Raw genomic sequence first — 18,168 nt, forward strand, 5'->3', positions numbered from 1 at the left:
GAAAATCAAATCCTAGGCTCGTATATTATTTCAAAATTCTTTTGCAACCAATTGCCCTTTATATGTAATAAAATTTCCCCCTGATGAATTAGTGTTCAATATTATGTTTTTTGTAAGTTTACAAAACAAATGAAAAGTAATGAATATTAGCTATTGTCAAGTTCTGGAACATTCTATTATATGAGTGAATTCTTTTTATTTGAAATAATTATTAAATGTTTGTCATTAACTCCCTAAATTTAGGGTAAAGATGAAAAAGTTAATCTCATATACATATACTATATAAAATAAATCAACTCCTCTGTAGGAATCCTTATTTTTTACCAATTGTTATTAGATGAGTGATTTATTTAAAAATTGAACAAATCTTAGACACCCTTACCTTCAAATATTCACATCCTTAACATCGCCCTCTTTTGATATTTTTGCATGTATCTTGAAACGTCTAATGCAATAAGAAAGCTTTACTTCTAAGAGGCATTTTGAGGAATTTTCATTTAAGAATCCAGAAAGGGAAAATATGTCATTTAACCCATGAAATTCATGAAGGTTCTTAGAAATGTGTCTTGGGGGAATGGTGGTTATTCAGGGATGTCTACCTGTGGGAAGCAGAGTCTCATTTTAATTGTGAGAAGAGGACTATAGCAGGGAAGGAAAGTTGAGCAAAGGTGAAAACCACCATAGAAGGAATTAGAGGAGGAATGGGAATAGCAAAAAGGTGAATCCAAAAATAACAGAGCAGCACTCACGGAAAAAGAGAAAAGTATCATGAAACAGTAATCATTAATAAAACAATACACATTTCCATCTGTTAACATACAAATAATTTGTAGCTGGATTTTATACACATGAAATTGTTTTTCTAAGGCATTTAACCAAAAATCACCATATACGATTTAACCCTTCTCCCTGTTATCTAGGAAAAACCCTGTCAGTTTGTTAGGAAATAATACCCTATTCCTTAGAGCTACTGTTTTCTTTTTCAATTGATTTTCTTCTCTTTCTCTCAATTCTTTCACTCAATACCTGCATTATAAGTGATTCTCTATCTTGCACATTCCTTCTCCTTCTCCCATTCTCTAAAACCTGTAGAGTACATTCGTCCCTAAACCAAAAACCACAAATGCCCATAAGTTTGGGTTATCAGAAAAAGAGCATAACTCTTTAAGAACTTCCAAATCCAATGAATCACTGATTTCATGCATTCATCATGGATATTTTGCTTAAATACTAGAAATAACAGGTCATATCCTTCACAAAATCAAACGGAAAACTTCTTGGACTGGAGGAATGAGAGGAAAATGGGGAGAAAGTGGTGCTGACAGTTCCTTTTCAGTGAGTTCTACACTGAAGTGCTTTTGGATGACTCCTTCTGTGCGTCAGAAACGTGGAGCAGCAGAGGCAGTTAGGGAAGATCGTCACTTTTACTCAAGGTGCGTGGTGGGGAAGGAGAGGGGCGGTGGAGGAGGAGGGGGAACTGCTGAAAGAAGGGGAGAGGAGGGCGGAGATGAAGGGGGGGCACATCCTGAGGAGATAATCCCTGTACACTCATGACATCATCCTCCTGCTTATATATTTAGGGAATGGCCAGAGCATCTCATAGTTCAGTCACTTTCAAAGTCAGCTGAAGGCAAGAGGAAGCGCCAGACAGAGCCCTACTTCAGCGTGCTTTTCACATTTATGGACTTGACTTGCTAAAGGGCTGAAGATGATGACAGGAATGAAGATCCAGCTGGTGTGCATGATACTCCTGGCTTTCAGCCCCTGGAGTCTGTGCTCAGGTAAGCTCAGCTGCTTTTCACAACTTTCTGAAGTGATTTCTTTTTCCTCTTTTGCAGTGTGTTAAGGTACATTATTGTATCCAGGGAGGAGAGTTTCTCCTTTATTATGGTTTTGCTTTTTAGTGATAGAAACTGTGAATATTTTCTTTCTCTGTCTTTATGAATACAAGAACTGAGAGATTTTCTTTCCCTTTTTTTATCTTTTAAATCTGAAAAGCAGTAAGAATGCTTTAAATGAAACACTGCATGCCCCCTTTGGAATGTCACCACTAGAGAAAAAATCCACAATACTTAAATTAGGCTGGTCATTATCTAATAAGAATTATATACATGGTGCCTGTCATAGTAAGTACAAGCCCATCATTAAAACCAGCTCCATTCAGAAATGCTTTATTCTCATCCTTAGTCATTCTATTAGAAAGCAGTGACTGCTCTCTCTCACTCTTATCATTGTCCACAAATTATATTTTAACTCTGTGATAAGATAACAAATAAAGTGAAAATTGATGTTTAGTGACTAAATGAATGAAGCAATATTTGTAGAAAATTATTTCTTGACAAATAAAAATATATTCCAAGTCTTCTTTGAGAATAAAATTGTATGTAGTCTATGTGACAAATAGGCATGCTATTAATTTGTTCCTTTTTTAATATATCAGTTAAGTTACTAAAAATATAAGGCAAATTGGCATTCTTGTATTAGAAATAATTTGGTTTTATTGTGTTCTGCATGTGTTAATTAAGAAGAAGCCATATATTGCTAAACATTTACAACTCGTCTGATACAATTTAAACTCAAAAGTCTAACATAAAATGTGATGATGTAGCAATGTGCTCCAGCTAACTTCTGGGAAAAAAAAGTTATGGTTATGTACTTCAAAATAAAATAATAAAAAAAAACACTAAGGGATAAATACAGTAAAAATCACTTAGCTGTTTTACTTTTACGCACCATAAGTATGATATATTAAAAAACTTAATTCAAACTTATGCTGATTTTATTTAAATTATGCAATTAAATCTAGAACTTATAAATACATGTGATTTATGTTAAAAATTAATTTCTTTTAAATGTTAGAAAAGGACCTTGAAGTTTTAATTTTGCAAATTTTTATGAAATAAATATCATTTTTTCTACCTTTTGATTTTATCTGATAGTTATATGAGAGTAGAGGTGTACTGTAGAGTATCTGAGAAAAAACCTGGTTATTGATTAAAAGCTGTCTATTAATTTTTGAAACTACTTGCTGTGAAAAGCAAAACTTTATGGGGATTTCAGTATACATTGTTGGTAAATGACTTACAGAATTTGTCATTTCTTTTGAAAAATAAATTTGACCTCTTACAAACAGGTGTATAATTTTGTTACTGGAGAAAAATTACCAAATTGTTTCTACAAGTGTAGTACTTCTTTTTAATAAGAGCTTATAGTACAGGAAAGAATCCTTTTAACTTCTGCTTTGTATTACGGCATATAGATCAATGAGAATGAATTTAGCCACCTTATTATAATGTTCTATGAATTTCTTTATGCTATTACCATAAAGTATTTTCTAAATCTTTGTTCTTTGTAAAATATTCATTAGTGAAAATTTGGATATTTTAAAGAATGCAGAAATCCATTTTCAACTCTATTGTGCATGTGTTGATGGACAGCTCCAGTTTTGCTTAAACAATTTCCTTAATTGCCTCTGATAAAATTGCTAAGTGTATCTAATTCCACATTCTTGTTTAAAGCCAGAAAGCTATTCTTTCAGAGTATATTTTGTAAAATAGCATCTCAAGCTAAATAAATCAGTATCGTTCATATTCTAAAAGGATCAATAAGCAATGCCTTTTATATTTGTCTTGAAAAAGTCTCTTGTACACACCTTTTCATTAGTTTAAAATATATGTATTTTCTCCATATGTAAGCTATCACTAGTAAAAATCAATTATTGTAGAATGGTTGATGAAATCTCTGTTACACAATGCAATCAGTTTTTTTTTTTCTCCTGAGATTCAGAAATGAAACAACACCAAATCATCTGTAGTTCTTGTGGCAAATAAACCAGTGCTTATTTTCTTAGACGCAGTTCTATTATTCTAACTGCTTATTAGCTTAAAATAAATTTTTTTGGAGTACTCTTCAAGGAGAATAAATGCATGGGAAAGCCAATAAGCCTCCAAGACTAAGTTGTTTTTTTTTTCTGAGATTAATCTAAAATCTGTTGGTTACAATATAATTATATATGTGATCATGTACTAAACATGTGGTTTTAATTTTATTTAGATTCAGAAGAGGAAATGAAAGCATTAGAAGAAGATTTATTGACCAATATGCATATATCAAAGGTAACTTTTTCTTTCTTTAGCCAAGGTTGGAAGAACATATGAACTTTCATTATAAGCATGGTGCTTTTTTCCTATAGTAATAACATCCAGTCAAGACTGAGAAGTTCATTGGGAGTCATTTCCTTTTTCTGAAAACTTTTCCATGAGTTCAAAGGAATTAAAGGTGTTGATGTGACAGAGAAGGAAACGAAAGTGACTGTTAGTCAGTATATGACAAGTTTAATTAAATAGTAACCTATTATTTCTTTAAAAACATAAAACATATAGATATTTTTAAAGAAAACTTGTTTCTATCCTTATTACATTATGTATGATGAAAGGTATATTAGCCTCAAGTTAAATACACACATAAAAACTAACTGACCTTCTCTAAAATTATTATTATATTAGAGAAAAACTAAACAGGTTTCCTAAATTAAAAATGAAAGTTCCTGTCAACCAGGGAAGGAGATACGGTAGAGGGGAAAGAGAAAAGGACTAGCAAATAGGACCCTTGAGATTTAATTCTGCAATTTTGACTTGTGGACTCTTTTACCTTAAATAAATGAGATAGCTAGCAGTGCTTACCTTTGTTTCCTTGTCTTTAAATATGAAAGTTGGAATTCACGATTTCTTGGATATTTATAGTTTTATAATGTCTTTAAAAATTATTAAGCTTTTTTGTTTCTTGCATACCCGAGTATATATCTGTGACTACCTAGATTTACAAAATTGAGGAGAATGAAACTAAATTTTACTGTAATTTGGTAGGTTTCCTATAAGGACTAGTCAGATTTAGTTTGGTTATTAAAATATAAGGGCCAAATTTATTTAACCACATGATAACAGATCCCTTGTTTATTACTCAATCATAACAACAATACAATCACTTCAACACAAAAATAAGAAGAAAACTGAGAAATCAATACTCTGTGTTGGAAAGTGGGATTAGAATACTTTGTGATGTCTTGGTATAGAGTTTAGCTCTTTAATTCTAGTGTATATTGATGCATAAAGATTTATATAATTTCCAAAATAAGTAGAATTTGGGAAATGCTAACTATGTTGAGAGTATGTGAGAGCAGAATTGTGATTAATTCTCTGGTCAAGATACAGTAAAAGAAAAAACAATTCCAGGATATGGAGTGTTTTTCTCTTATGATAAATACATAGCAATAGTGTAAGCACAATACAATTTTTCTATTTCATTCAGTTGTGGGATATATCTATAAAACAAAGTCATGAAAAATAATTGAATTCCAATGGCTCCTTTCATTGAAATAAGTAAGCCATAGTCTATAAGTTGCTACCCAGAAGTGTAATTACTCCAATTCTGCTGCTAGGAAAAAGCACATTCTTTGTTTTCCAAAAAATTACTTTATCATTTATTTCTTCATGATTCAACCTTATATTTTTGGGTTGAGTCCCATGCAAATGAAGAACTCTAGATTTATGAACATTTCAACCAAATGCTATACTTAAAAATTCAATGAGACTAGTATTTGATGTTGGTATAAGTACAACTTCATTACTAAAAGCTTCAGATGTTATTTTCTTCTTTCCATTTCCTAAGTAAAATATATGAGCAATTTCAATTGGAGATATTTAGACATTAAGATGCTATTGTGGAAATACACTTAGGCAACAGAAGGCCAAGAGACATTCCAAAGGCTAAAATAAGTAGCAGATTGAGAAGGAAATGTTTCTCATAATCTGTTCTCCTTATTAAAGTTAGTGCTTTCCTATTGTTTCACTGAGAATGAGAACCTGGTATGGTATTTTTCTTCAGATTCTCAAAAGTTGATGGAATATCATAATTTTTCAATGATCAAACTCAGCACCTTACATATCAAAGGAGTTCAATAAATGTGTATGGATTAATAATGGGAATCAAGTATTCAGTATTAAGCCTTACATTTTGTATTTGAATATAAAATCTTCATAGCTCTACCATAGATTAAATTTTTTCAATTCAGTGAAACCTCTGAATTCACTATCTGCTGAACTTGTCTGAGTTCAGCAGATTACAGGTAGTGTTAGTTGTAATATTGAGTAGGTTCCATTTAATGAAAGTTGTTATAGAAACAGAAATTTGACTGTGACCTTATTCAGTATTAATTTAATCAAATAGTGGTAAGTAGGAACCACAATTATTGTGTTCCTCATGTGAAAACAAGAGGAGAAAATATCCTAAATAGCCCACCTAGGGCTTAGATCTATTATAAATACTTTAATAAAATAATTTAATAAGTAAGAATGTTTATACTAAGTGGAATTATTTAAAATTTATACAAAATGTTTTAAATACATGTCTACTTACACATCTATTGGTCTAGTGTCTCTGCTGTGCTTCTAAGTATGAGAGTTACTAATGCAGCATTAAACACTAGTATTGAGTGATATAGTGACTATTTTCTCTGATAGACAGGAATAAGATGATTCATTTTTCTCATCTACAAAATAATCAGGCAACACTAGTCCTAACAGATACTTTATGAAAATAGCTTTCAGTGGTCAAATTAGTTTTGGAACTTTGGATACTGTATTCTGCACCCTTGAAGAGTCACAATAAATATTTTCATGTAAAAGACTGTAGATTCCTAAATTCCAGAAGCCTTTTAATTTTGTTTAAACTCCAGTTTTTCAATTCACTTGATGGTGAAACACCTTTTAAAAAATTAATTAGTGCAGGACTATTGTTCCAAGGAATGAACTTGGGAAAACACTCCATGAGGTTATCTCTAAAGAACTTTCCAATTGTAAAATTATGTCTAAGATATTGTTGCCATGCAGAGTGCCATGTTGCCTCTAAAGTGGTTAGTTTCCAAACCAGAAAACTCAAGCAGTCTCTGAATAACCGCACTCAAGGGATGAATTAAAAAGGAATTTCAAATTGGTTGTATATTAAACATTAAGAGGCCCTGATTCTATGAAATACACTTTCATTGGATGAAATTCAATCTAGACCCATCACATTTGAGTTATGATAGTCTATGTTTAAATATTCACCAACTTTTCTCTGGCCTTATCTGTGAAAGGCCAGAATGCAAAGAATGGTGATGTCTCTATTCAGAATGTCTGGAACCATAACCTCAATCAGAAAGCTTCAATTCAGAATTTGGTACTGTCATAAATAAAGGTTTTGCTCTGGGTTAGTATATGATACAGTATTTGGTCAGGGGGCAAACCAATATACAGAAGTGAGAATATAAATATATAATGACCAAATAACACAGGCACCAACTAATCAGAACAGGAGGATACTGTAAGCAGTATTGGTGCAGACTGGAGGGATATCAGCCCTAGAAATAACCTTTCTGCTTTTTACATTAGAAAAAGTCCAGAGTGGTGATACAGAACTGTGTGTTGAGTCTCTTTACCCTTAACTTTTAAAAAATTTTGGGTAATATCTACAGAAGAGTTGTTGATATATTCATCAAACTGGAAGAAGATAAGTATTCAGAGTAACTTTTCTGCCATTCTGTCATCTTTAGACTGGGTGAAATACTAGATCAAATATTGCCTGAATGAAGCCCCTTTCTTAAAGGATATTTAACTTGCAAATTCCGAATATTGAGACATTGCACTAAAAATTAAGGATCAATAATATTTTTGCTTCAGTCTTAAATTTTGCAGGGAAGGTTATCTTTCTGTGTATATATAATCATACATCTGTATGTACAAAGTATACATTTCTGTATTTTTAGCCATACAGTGAAATAACGAAAAAAATATTTCTCCCACTTCATAAAATACACAATATGATATTCCTCTTTAAAAAGTAAGTAAAGACATACAACACTCCCAATTTTGGCACATAATGGTGACCCAGTAAATTCTGGGTTGAATTTAATTCAGTTACCATTTTATGATTGAGTCAATCTATTATTTGATGATTATTTTCTCAATGCAAACGCTCTGCTAGTCCTTCCCATAATACTATAAATCATGCAATTACTTTTAATACATGTTGTTGTAACTGTCAAAAATATTCACTAATCTAAATAAAACTGGTATTAAATTCTGTTGTAAAATTTATTTATTTGCTTCTTTTTTAGGCATTAGCTGATGGTGAATTTGTACATTTTAAAGCACATGTTCTATTGTAAAATCTATCATCTTTTCACTATAGGGAAAGATTACTAACGTCATCCAGATGAGATACTAGATAAGGAGTACAATGGAGGTATAGAAATGCTATTATTTGGGATTCAGCTAAAGAAAGCTAAATGATGATCATACTCTTCCTTTCAGGCATGCTGGATATTTTAGTATTATGAATATTTTTGCTTACTTTTTTGTTTTATGTTTTTTCTATTTATAGTATTTTCACAAAGGCAGAACTTTCCTGACCTTGAAGTCTCACTTTGTCATTCCTTTCTCTTCTTGTTCTTTCATCCATAAAAAAATGGTTTCCCTTTTGCTCTGGGATCTGTTAATTCACTTGCTGTTCTCAGAACTTCCTTTTTCCATTTCATTTTGTCATGAAACTTGCCAAGATTGAATTATAGTATTCTTTTTTCATAATATAGTATGATGGATCAAAGTACACACTGGTTTTAGATTTTATACCTTAAGGACCACATACCTGTGTCTTCCGGAAGCTCATAATGTGTTTCAGCCATTATGGAACCCAACACTAGTGTGCAAGGAGGCCCATTCTTCTGGACATCAGATTTTAACAACCACAACTAACTATAAAACTGTAAATTACCAAAGTAATTTACTAAATTGAAAGTTTTCACACTTTATTTCAGTGTCAACCCAGATTGCTGTGTAAAATAAAGTTTACTGATTTAAAAAAAAAATGTTATTATCAATTTTTTGAAAAGCTGGAGTTTCAGTAATGCTGATTACATCTAATCCCTTCTTTCCATGAGCGATAACCATTATTAACATTTGGTGCTTCTTATCCTTCCAACTTACTCTCATTTAATCTCTCTCTTTGCCCTTCCCCCAAGCCCCACAGGAATAGGAGAATAGGATCATAGAGTTTTAGAATCTAAATACAACTTTGAAAATGTTTTTTAATTTTCAAAGTCATAGACATAATTCCATTTCCAAGTATAAGTGGATTTATACTATTTTACTTAATTGATCCCTAGATTTAGAATTTATATTGATCTATTTTTTTTCCTTTTGGAAATATTGTGGTGGACAGTTTTGTACTCACAGATTGCATGTCCTTAGGATAAAATCTTAATCAATAGGCATGCACGTTTACAATTTTATTAAATATTGCCAGATAATCATTCTTCAGGGAGATTATACCAATCTTCACTTAGACAAACAAGCATTTAGGAAAGGAGTACCTATTTCCCCATGTCATGGTTACCACCAAATACACTTATTCTTTTTTAGATCTTCCAATCTAAGGATAGCAAAGTTGGACATCATTTTATTTATTTTACATATTTATTTTTGGTGATTGAAGCTGTGACTTGTCTTGCTAATATCACTTACCCAAGGTTTAAAAAAAAATTAAAAATTGGGGTATTCACCTTCTTTCTTTAAGAGCTCACCCTTTGTCAAGGAAATTAACATTTTGTGGCAGCTTTTCTTACATGGCTGGCTTTTGATTTTAGCTCAGTCTGTTATGTTTCCACGGAGATATTTTTAAAACTTATGTATTTAACATTATCTTTTTCTTCTTGGTTTCTGGGTTGGACATCTGCTGTATAATATCTCTCCCAACTTCCAGGTTTATAAAATAAAATTTCCTATGTATTTCTACACTATTTTATTTTTAATTCATATTTAACCCATCTGGATATTGTTTGGCTGTAAGATGTCAGGAAAAGTTATAACTAGATCTAGATCCAGATTCTCCCATAACCAACTGTCCCAAAGGATTTGAAATGCAATCTTGACATATGCTACACTCCCATATGTTCTTGGATCGATTTTGGGGCATTTTATTCTCTTCTATTGAAGAGACTATGCTCTTTTATGCTTTTTTCCCTGTTCCATGTATTCACCCTTTTGATTACTGTAGCTTTAGAATACATTTTACTACCTGACAAAGAAGTACCTTTTTTTTCCCCTCAATATCTTCTTGGTTAGTCTCACACATTCATCCTTCCAGACTGAGTTTATAATCTTTTTACCAAATCCCCTCCTCCAACTACTTCCAGCCTCTCCTTATTTCTCCAACTGGGACACAGATTTGCAATTGATTTATATTTAGAGATTAATTCAGAGAGAATTTACACCCAACATTATTGTTATTGAGTCTTCCTAACACATTTCTGTTCATACCAATCTATTTTTGCGTGTGCATGTCTTAAGGAAAGATTTATGCTTTCCTTTATTTCCTTCGACTTTTTTACTAATGTTTCTTAACTATTTCACACTTAGATTCTCTTTTCTGCTTATGCTTCTTACTGATTATTGTTAGCATGTAGGAAAACTGTTGGTTACAGTTATGATTTCAGATACAATTTTATTAGAAAAAGATGGTAGTTCCACAAAATATTATAAATAAGTGAAGTGGTCAGGTATAATGCTGTCCATGACAAGTTATTAATGTGTAGAATATATGAGTGTCCTCATCTTACTGTAAGTGCCTACTTCTATTAGTATCGTCCTAGTCCCTTTGCCACTTAGCACTCTGCTGGAATATTAAAAAAAGAGAATGCATTTTTTGAATTTTTAATATGTTCATCAGTGATGTGTACAAATATATTTATGTATTTCTACTGACTCATTTTGTTTCTTTCTTTCTTGCTGTGTTCCAGGTGAGTGTGTGTGTATAATTTTACTGCATTCTATTAAATATTGGAAATGAGCAGTCGGCACTATTCAACTTTGTGATATGAAGTTACTAAATTAATAACACTGCCCTTATTGGGCTTAGTGCTTTAGCACAATAGAAATTTATTTCTTATTTCTATAACACAAATTTTAATTGTATCTATTTTTTCCTGTATTTCAGATTAGTAAAGCAAGGGTTCCCTCTTGGAAAATGACTCTGCTAAATGTTTGCAGTCTTGTAAATAACGTTAACAGCCAAGCTGAGGAAACAGGAGAAGTTCCTGAAGAGGAGCTTATTACAAGAAGGAAATTTCCCACTGCATTAGATGGCTTTAGCTTGGAAGCAATGTTGACAGTATACCAGCTCCAAAAAATATGTCACAGCAGGGCCTTTCAACACTGGGAGGTAAAACAAAATATGAATAGAATTATGGCTATATTGGTTCAGTTCTCATTTGTACAGATTTTTTCATCCTGATAATTATCATAACAGGAAGACTTACATATATTAGAGAAGAATAAACCATGTGTTGAGGTTAACATTCCTTAGGATCTTCAAAGTATTCTTCAAATCTTTGGAATTTAGCCAAATATTTTTTCTTCGATCTTAAAGGGCGAAGATATGTTTTAAGGCAGATTTGATCCAGATGCTTTTAGTGTCCCTAAATGGATGTCATGCTTAGGCAGCTTTTGCTATTGTTATTGGTGGTGGTTTATCTAAGAAATCTAAGAAATTCAAAATGTTTTCGTAGAAACATAAAGTCATGTTTGTTTATCAGTAAAAAAACACAAAGCAGAAAATATACCATTTGGATTTGAATATATTAGGCAATAAAACCTAACTGATAGGGTCATATGTATATATAACCCATATATATATACCTATTTCAGTTGAGTATGAATTTCAGACATCCTTAGCAGCTGAATTAGATTCACCCAGCCAAAATCCATTATGCAAATTGACAATGAAGGAATGGGTGAATCAGTTGTATTAAATGCTACTGTAGTCACTTACCATCTTAGTTTTGGGAATGTTTATTTGTTTGGAAACTTTTAAAAATATTTGAATGATGTAATTTGACGTGTATTTAGTTAATGTCCAGAGCTAACCATTTAGACCCAGAATAGAGCTTTGGAAAGACATGGAAAAATGTTGCAGCCAGAAAAGGGGGTTAATGGAAGAGAAATTAAGAGGTTTCAAAGGAAAAAAGAGATTAAATATCCTTAAATGTTCAGAAGAGGGGAAACATTTCTTTCAAAGTAGCTTCTGAGAGAAATCTCCTTCATGTTTTATATTCTGGGCTTGTGCCAACACTGGTGATCTGAGGGTGCATTCCCAGCTAAGAGTACAATGTCTGTGCTGAGGACCACAGGGATGCTTTGTAACAAAGAGGAAATGAAAGCAGAATTTCTAGTGTTTATTCTAACCTATAAATAAAAAAGACAATTTTGAGATGAAAACTATAAGACCAATTTTAATTTTACTTGCTGAACTATTCATCCTTTAATATTAATTCCAGTTAATTCATTTAGTCTTTAAAATATTGCTTAGGTCAATAAAATTTTAAAAATACCAATTTTAACAAAAAGACATGCCAGTGATGGGCAATTTATCTAAAAAAAGAACTCAAGAAACTATTATACTGACAAAGCAAGGGTACAGAAGATTGGAATTTTTACCATTTTAGATGTTATTGAGTGATTTAAAAGTAAAATGAATAATATTCAGAGACTAGTACAAGTAATTATAGACTATGCACGAAGAAACTAAAAATTAAGAAATTAGATTTTCTGACAGTAGCTTTTTTTTTTTTCTCTAAAAGTGACTAGCTGTGGGCTGAAATAAAGTACTTGGTGATATGATTTAATATATATGCTTTATAATTTAAAATTAATTTTGCCTCCTGTCAGTATTAGTTACAATGACCCCAAAGTTTAGAAGGCAATCACAGATATGAATTAAAGTGAACATTAGTCTTTTTAAATTTCATGTAAATTACATGTAAAACTGTGAAAAGAATTCTTAAATATTTCATGCTAACCAAAATTTTTGAATCAGAGCATTATTATAGGGAAAAGTGTTCAGAATTAATTTTAGAATGGGCCGTATTCAGTAAGAAATTAGATAAGAATTCTAAATGAAGATGAATTCTCTTCTGTTTATCAATCAAACTTGCTTTTAATTATTACACAACAGCAGAAAAAGATTTTAACATTTAAATAGAAATTCCACATATGTTTAATGTATACAACAACTAAGTTAGGTAGAGCAGGTATTCTTCTCTCTATGCTTGAGAAATGGATCCTTGAAATGGTCTTCAAGTCAAGTTAGTAATTATCTTAACTGAATACAGAATCCTATTGTCCTCTGAGGCAGAATTTGGTTTAGTAGTTTCAAAACTCTGGAATTCTGATGATTTACCACATATATCCTAAACATTTAGGACTTTTCACCATAAATTGAAACCTGAATAATACAAGTTCTATCTGGTGTACTCCCTTAATTGGAGGGATAGGTGTATGACCTTGAAATATACAGAAATAAAAATAAAAATGAAAATAAAGACCAACCTGGTGAAGTAGGAAGACTATTGAACAGAGACTCAAAGCATCATGTTCTCAGTTCTCATCCTATTATATCACTTGCTAGCTATGTGTACATCCACAAAACCCTTAATTTCTCTGAAACTCACATATTTTCTCTACCTGTCTTTGCTTCTGAACATCAAATGAGATAAAATGCTTTGAAACTGAAGACTTTAAACATTTAAGGATTATTCATATACTTTCTATCTTGCAGTTAATTCAGGAAGATGTTCTTGATAACAGAAATGACAAAAATGAGAAGGACGATGTTATAAAGAGAAAAATTCCTTATATTCTGAAACGGCAGCTCTACGAGAATAAACCCAGAAGACCCTACATCCTCAAAAGAGGTTCTTACTACTACTGAGAGGAATAAATATTTACTTTACATATGATTGTGATTTATAATCCTTTAATTAAATATCAAATTATATTTGTGTGAAAATGTGACAGAACACAGTTACTTTGCATTTTCAACAGTTGTGACTTATTGGATGTGATTTTTCTGTATTAATATAAATTGGACTAGATGTCTTAACAATCTGGATATTGTGCATGATGTCATATGTTTAATTGGAATGCATAATAACTAGGTCATATATAGTATGTTTTGTAATTTTGCAAAACCCTTCATGGGTTCTTTGAACAAAAAAAAAGTTTGACATACCAAATTATAAGACATTATAACAAAGACTTAAAACAGATTAATTCACATACCCTTAGCCAAAAGCAAAGTAATAACACAAAGTAATAACTTATTATTTGACTGAATGGTTTATTGAATTGAGAGAAATACACTCTCGCTTCCAAGGCTTATTCAATGTGAACCTCAGATACAGACAAGAAAATAGTGGTAAAAGAGGATGATCTTAAAAGAGTAATTAATGAACTATTGTTAATTTTGTCTATTTTAATGAATGCTCTTCAGCAAAATTTGTTTACTGTTAAATGAACTTAAAAATTAATAAAAGTATGTAAGCTGTCAGAACCACATTTCTAAGCAGATTTACTTTTGTTAGAAGAGTTACTGTTTACTGTTTTTCATTCCCCTCCTCACACTCTGATCCACTAAATGATAGCTTCATTTTCAACTTCACTGAGATATTTGTGACTAATATTTTTCCCACTTTGAAGAAAAGTAAAACCAATACTTGACATAAGTCCTCCTAAATTTTCTCTAAGTTCACACTTGTGATTTCATAGGTCCCCAAAGCCTTTGCATCCCACCATTAGTGACTTCTTAGACTCTCGCTCTTACAGTGGTCTGGGAAGACCTCTCCTCACAGGGCTCTAACCTAGCCCATAGTTGCCTATAAAGGAAAAACCCACAGCTCCAGTTGTTTTGGAATTAAGAGGCCATCAGAACTCCATGTCCTCTTGATGAGATCACTCCTTCCCGAGACTTAATACCACTCACTGTAGGATTTAAGAGGATCCAACAGATCTGAATTTTGCTGGTAAAACTATGACTTCTCACAACCACCACTACACTATATTTCACTCTCCCCAAAGCCCCAACATAAAAAAGTAACCATGATACTGACCCTAAAGAGAAAAAACTATTGCACAGTGGTTAAGAGTAGGAGCCCTGGAGTCAGAACACTCAATTCAAATTCCAGTGCTACTATTGACTAGCAACCTTGGACAATTTACTTAATTTATCTGTTTCCTTAGCTGTAAAATGAGATTAATCATGGGATTTGTAGGAGGAGGAAATGGGCTGGTACATCAAAATATTTAGTGTGGTTCCTGGAACATATTAAGAACATACTAAATTTTAAAAATTGTAATAATTAATAGTAGTGGTACCAACCTTTCCATAAGAAAATACTCCATCAGGATTATGTACTTCTGTGTTTACTTTGTTAGCCAACAGAAATTCAGGTCATACCTCATCACCTAACTCTATTCTAGCCATCTTGCTCTAGCCATACCCACACCCTGCCTTTAGTTTATGCTGAAATTCATTGTTAATTCTCTCCCAGTGGTCCTTTCAATTAGTGGCTGATTTTTCTTCCACCCTACATAGTTCAGAGACTAGAATTGGAATATGTGTTCTTCTGGCCACTTACAGGTCATTTTTACTTTCCCCTCAAAAAACTATAGCTAATGTCTTACTCATTATTCTGAGGACTTCCATATGCGTGTATGAGATGCATCTGTTTTAGTTCTCTAGGCTGGTTAACTCAATATATCATGAAATGGTTCAGTTTGAAAAATGGGAATGTATTCATCTACTGTTAGAATTCAGAAAAATGTCCAAATCAAGACATCATTTAGGCAACGTTTTGTTCCTGAAGACCAGGTGCCAGCAAGCCTTGGCTCCTCTGCCACATGACAAAACACATGGTGGCAACTTGCTGGTCTCTTCCTTCTCTTCTGGGTTTCATTGCCTTCAGCTTCTTGCTTCCATAGCACTCTTTCTGTGTGTGTGTGTGTGTGTGTGTGTGTGCATTCATCCCATTTATAAGGACTCTAGTAAGACCATGAGTGAGGCTGGTCGTATCTTAATTGAAGTAATCTCATTAAAAGTTCTTATTTACAATAAGTTTGCATGCACAGAAATGGATTAAAGTTTTCTGGGGTACACAAAACTTCATACCACTACACCATCCAATATCTCCTTTCCCAGTTCCTTGAAATATTCACTTCCAATAATATGCATTTTATCCACTCAACCTCAATCATTTCCATAGTCATACCAAAGAACTTTCACTATCAGTGTTTCAATCCCTCCAAAAGTATCTATTTCAAATACTCCACTTTCCAAATATCACCCTTTTTCTTTCCAGCTCACACAGCACTGTACTCAATTCAACATTTATGATCCCATTCAATCCAACATTTTCACCTCTTATCCCTTTTTAACTCCTACTTTTGTCTTCATTTTCCTCTTTACAGGGTTACATTCTATGGTTCAACATCAAAATCAAATCACTTCTTTGTTACACTCAACTCTCTGTCCTTTCTCATGTGAGATTGGCAAAACACCATTAGTTAAACTTCCCCTACTCCTGACCTCACCTAGAGGCTAAAACTGCCTGGAGAAAAACACCCAGCATTGTTGAAAGGTCACACTTAAAATTTGCAATCGTAAATCTGAAATGACCTCACAATACTGCTCAAAGTCCAACAATTGCCTAGTAAATTTATGCTCTGGCTCTCACTGATGACTATTCCATACCTTCTCTGCTTGAACTTGCAACACCCTTCACTCGTCTCAGTTTCAAGTAATGACTTTCTACTTATTTCACCAAAAAATATAAGCAATAAGAAGAAAATGTCATCTCTTGACACCAAATATAAAAACGACTCTGCATTTACCCCATACTCTCTTCCTCCCATTCTTTAACAATAGAGGAACTGTCTCTTCTCTTTCATTGACACTAATCTACTTTCCCATCTCAGCAAATGGTCTCACTCACTGCTCAGGCTAAAAACCTAATAGTCATTGTCAAGTTCACTCTTTCATACCCATGTGCCATCTAATCCATTGGGAATTTTTATTTGTTCTGTCTTCAAAATACATTGCAAATCCCTCCAACTCCCGCTACCTCCATGATTACTATGGAGGCACTATGCTACTGTTTCCCCCTTGAATTATGGCAATTTCCGCCTAGCTTCTCTCCCTCCTACCATTTTAATCCATCTACATCCACATAGAAGAGTTTTTTTAAAGTACAAGTTAAATTATGCCACATATCCCATTTCAAAATCCTACAATAGCTCTCAACAAAGCTTTGAATAAAATTCAAATTTTGTCTCGTAAGGCCCTAAATTATCTGGAATATGCCTACCTCTATTTTCACTCATTCTCCTCCAGTTATACTGGCCTTCTTGTTATTCTTTTAAAGTATCTGGCTTATTTCCACTTTAAAGACTTTACAGTTGCTAAAAGCCTTTCCGTAGAGTGCTCTTCCAACAGAAAATCTTTCTTAAGCACAAAAGATGTCCTGTCAGAAACTACATTTCCAGTCTACCTCCTTACTAGAAATGCTACATAACTAAGTTGCAGCCAATGGGATATTACGTGGAAGAGATGTGTGGAATTTGTGGGTCATTTATAACTTGAAGAGCTAATCATTCCTTGAATTTTGACTTTTTCCTCATTTTTTTGTCTTGAATTTAGATTTACTTTAACCACACAAATGTTGACCATTCTCTTGAGGATGGCATTGTTGATAGAGCCTGAGTCCTTTAACAACTTTGTGGAGTAGAACTCAGCAACCTGGACCAACTAGACTGTTAATTGAAAGAGAAAATCTTTTCTAACATATTTAAAACATTATTTTTCAGCCTCATTAATAAAACATCTTAAACACTATTCTATTATACTTTTCTCCCAGGACTTTACATTTTTTATTTCTTTGTATCCTTTAGATCTCTGTTCACATTATACGTGACTTTTTCTTACCACTCTGTCCTAAATATGTTTAATCCCCCTGACAATCTCTAACCATTTAATCTGCTTTATTTTCTTCACAGTTTTATATATTTATTTTCTTCACAGTTGAAAAAGAAACAAATGAAAAGCAGCCCCTAATAGCCATCAGCTGGGAGCTGGCCTGGCATCAATAGCAAGGCCATGGTGTTCAGTGTAAAGAATTCCACAGAACTACAGTTTCATACAAGATTATTCTGTAACTTGGATGGCACAGAATGTAAACAAGACCACTATGCACTCATGTCCAAGAACAAATGAAAACAAGAAAGCTGTGAAAATCACAACAATGAA

General features: G+C 32.7%; 1 protein-coding gene across 1 annotated transcript; it reads left to right on the top strand.

Annotated features, from left to right (window-relative positions):
• The first annotated feature begins 1,606 nt into the window (after positions 1–1,606).
• On the top strand, positions 1,607–14,426 carry NTS (neurotensin). The gene is made up of 4 exons (XM_004453448.3): positions 1,607–1,781; positions 4,054–4,115; positions 11,029–11,253; positions 13,648–14,426. The coding sequence occupies exons 1-4, from the start codon at positions 1,709–1,711 to the stop codon at positions 13,798–13,800; spliced, it is 513 nt and encodes a 170-aa protein (XP_004453505.1). The 5' UTR covers positions 1,607–1,708; the 3' UTR covers positions 13,801–14,426.
• The last annotated feature ends 3,742 nt before the right edge of the window (positions 14,427–18,168 follow it).

The sequence above is a fragment of the Dasypus novemcinctus genome, chromosome 12, assembly GCF_030445035.2.
Source record: "Dasypus novemcinctus isolate mDasNov1 chromosome 12, mDasNov1.1.hap2, whole genome shotgun sequence".
Lineage (NCBI taxonomy): Eukaryota > Metazoa > Chordata > Mammalia > Cingulata > Dasypodidae > Dasypus > Dasypus novemcinctus.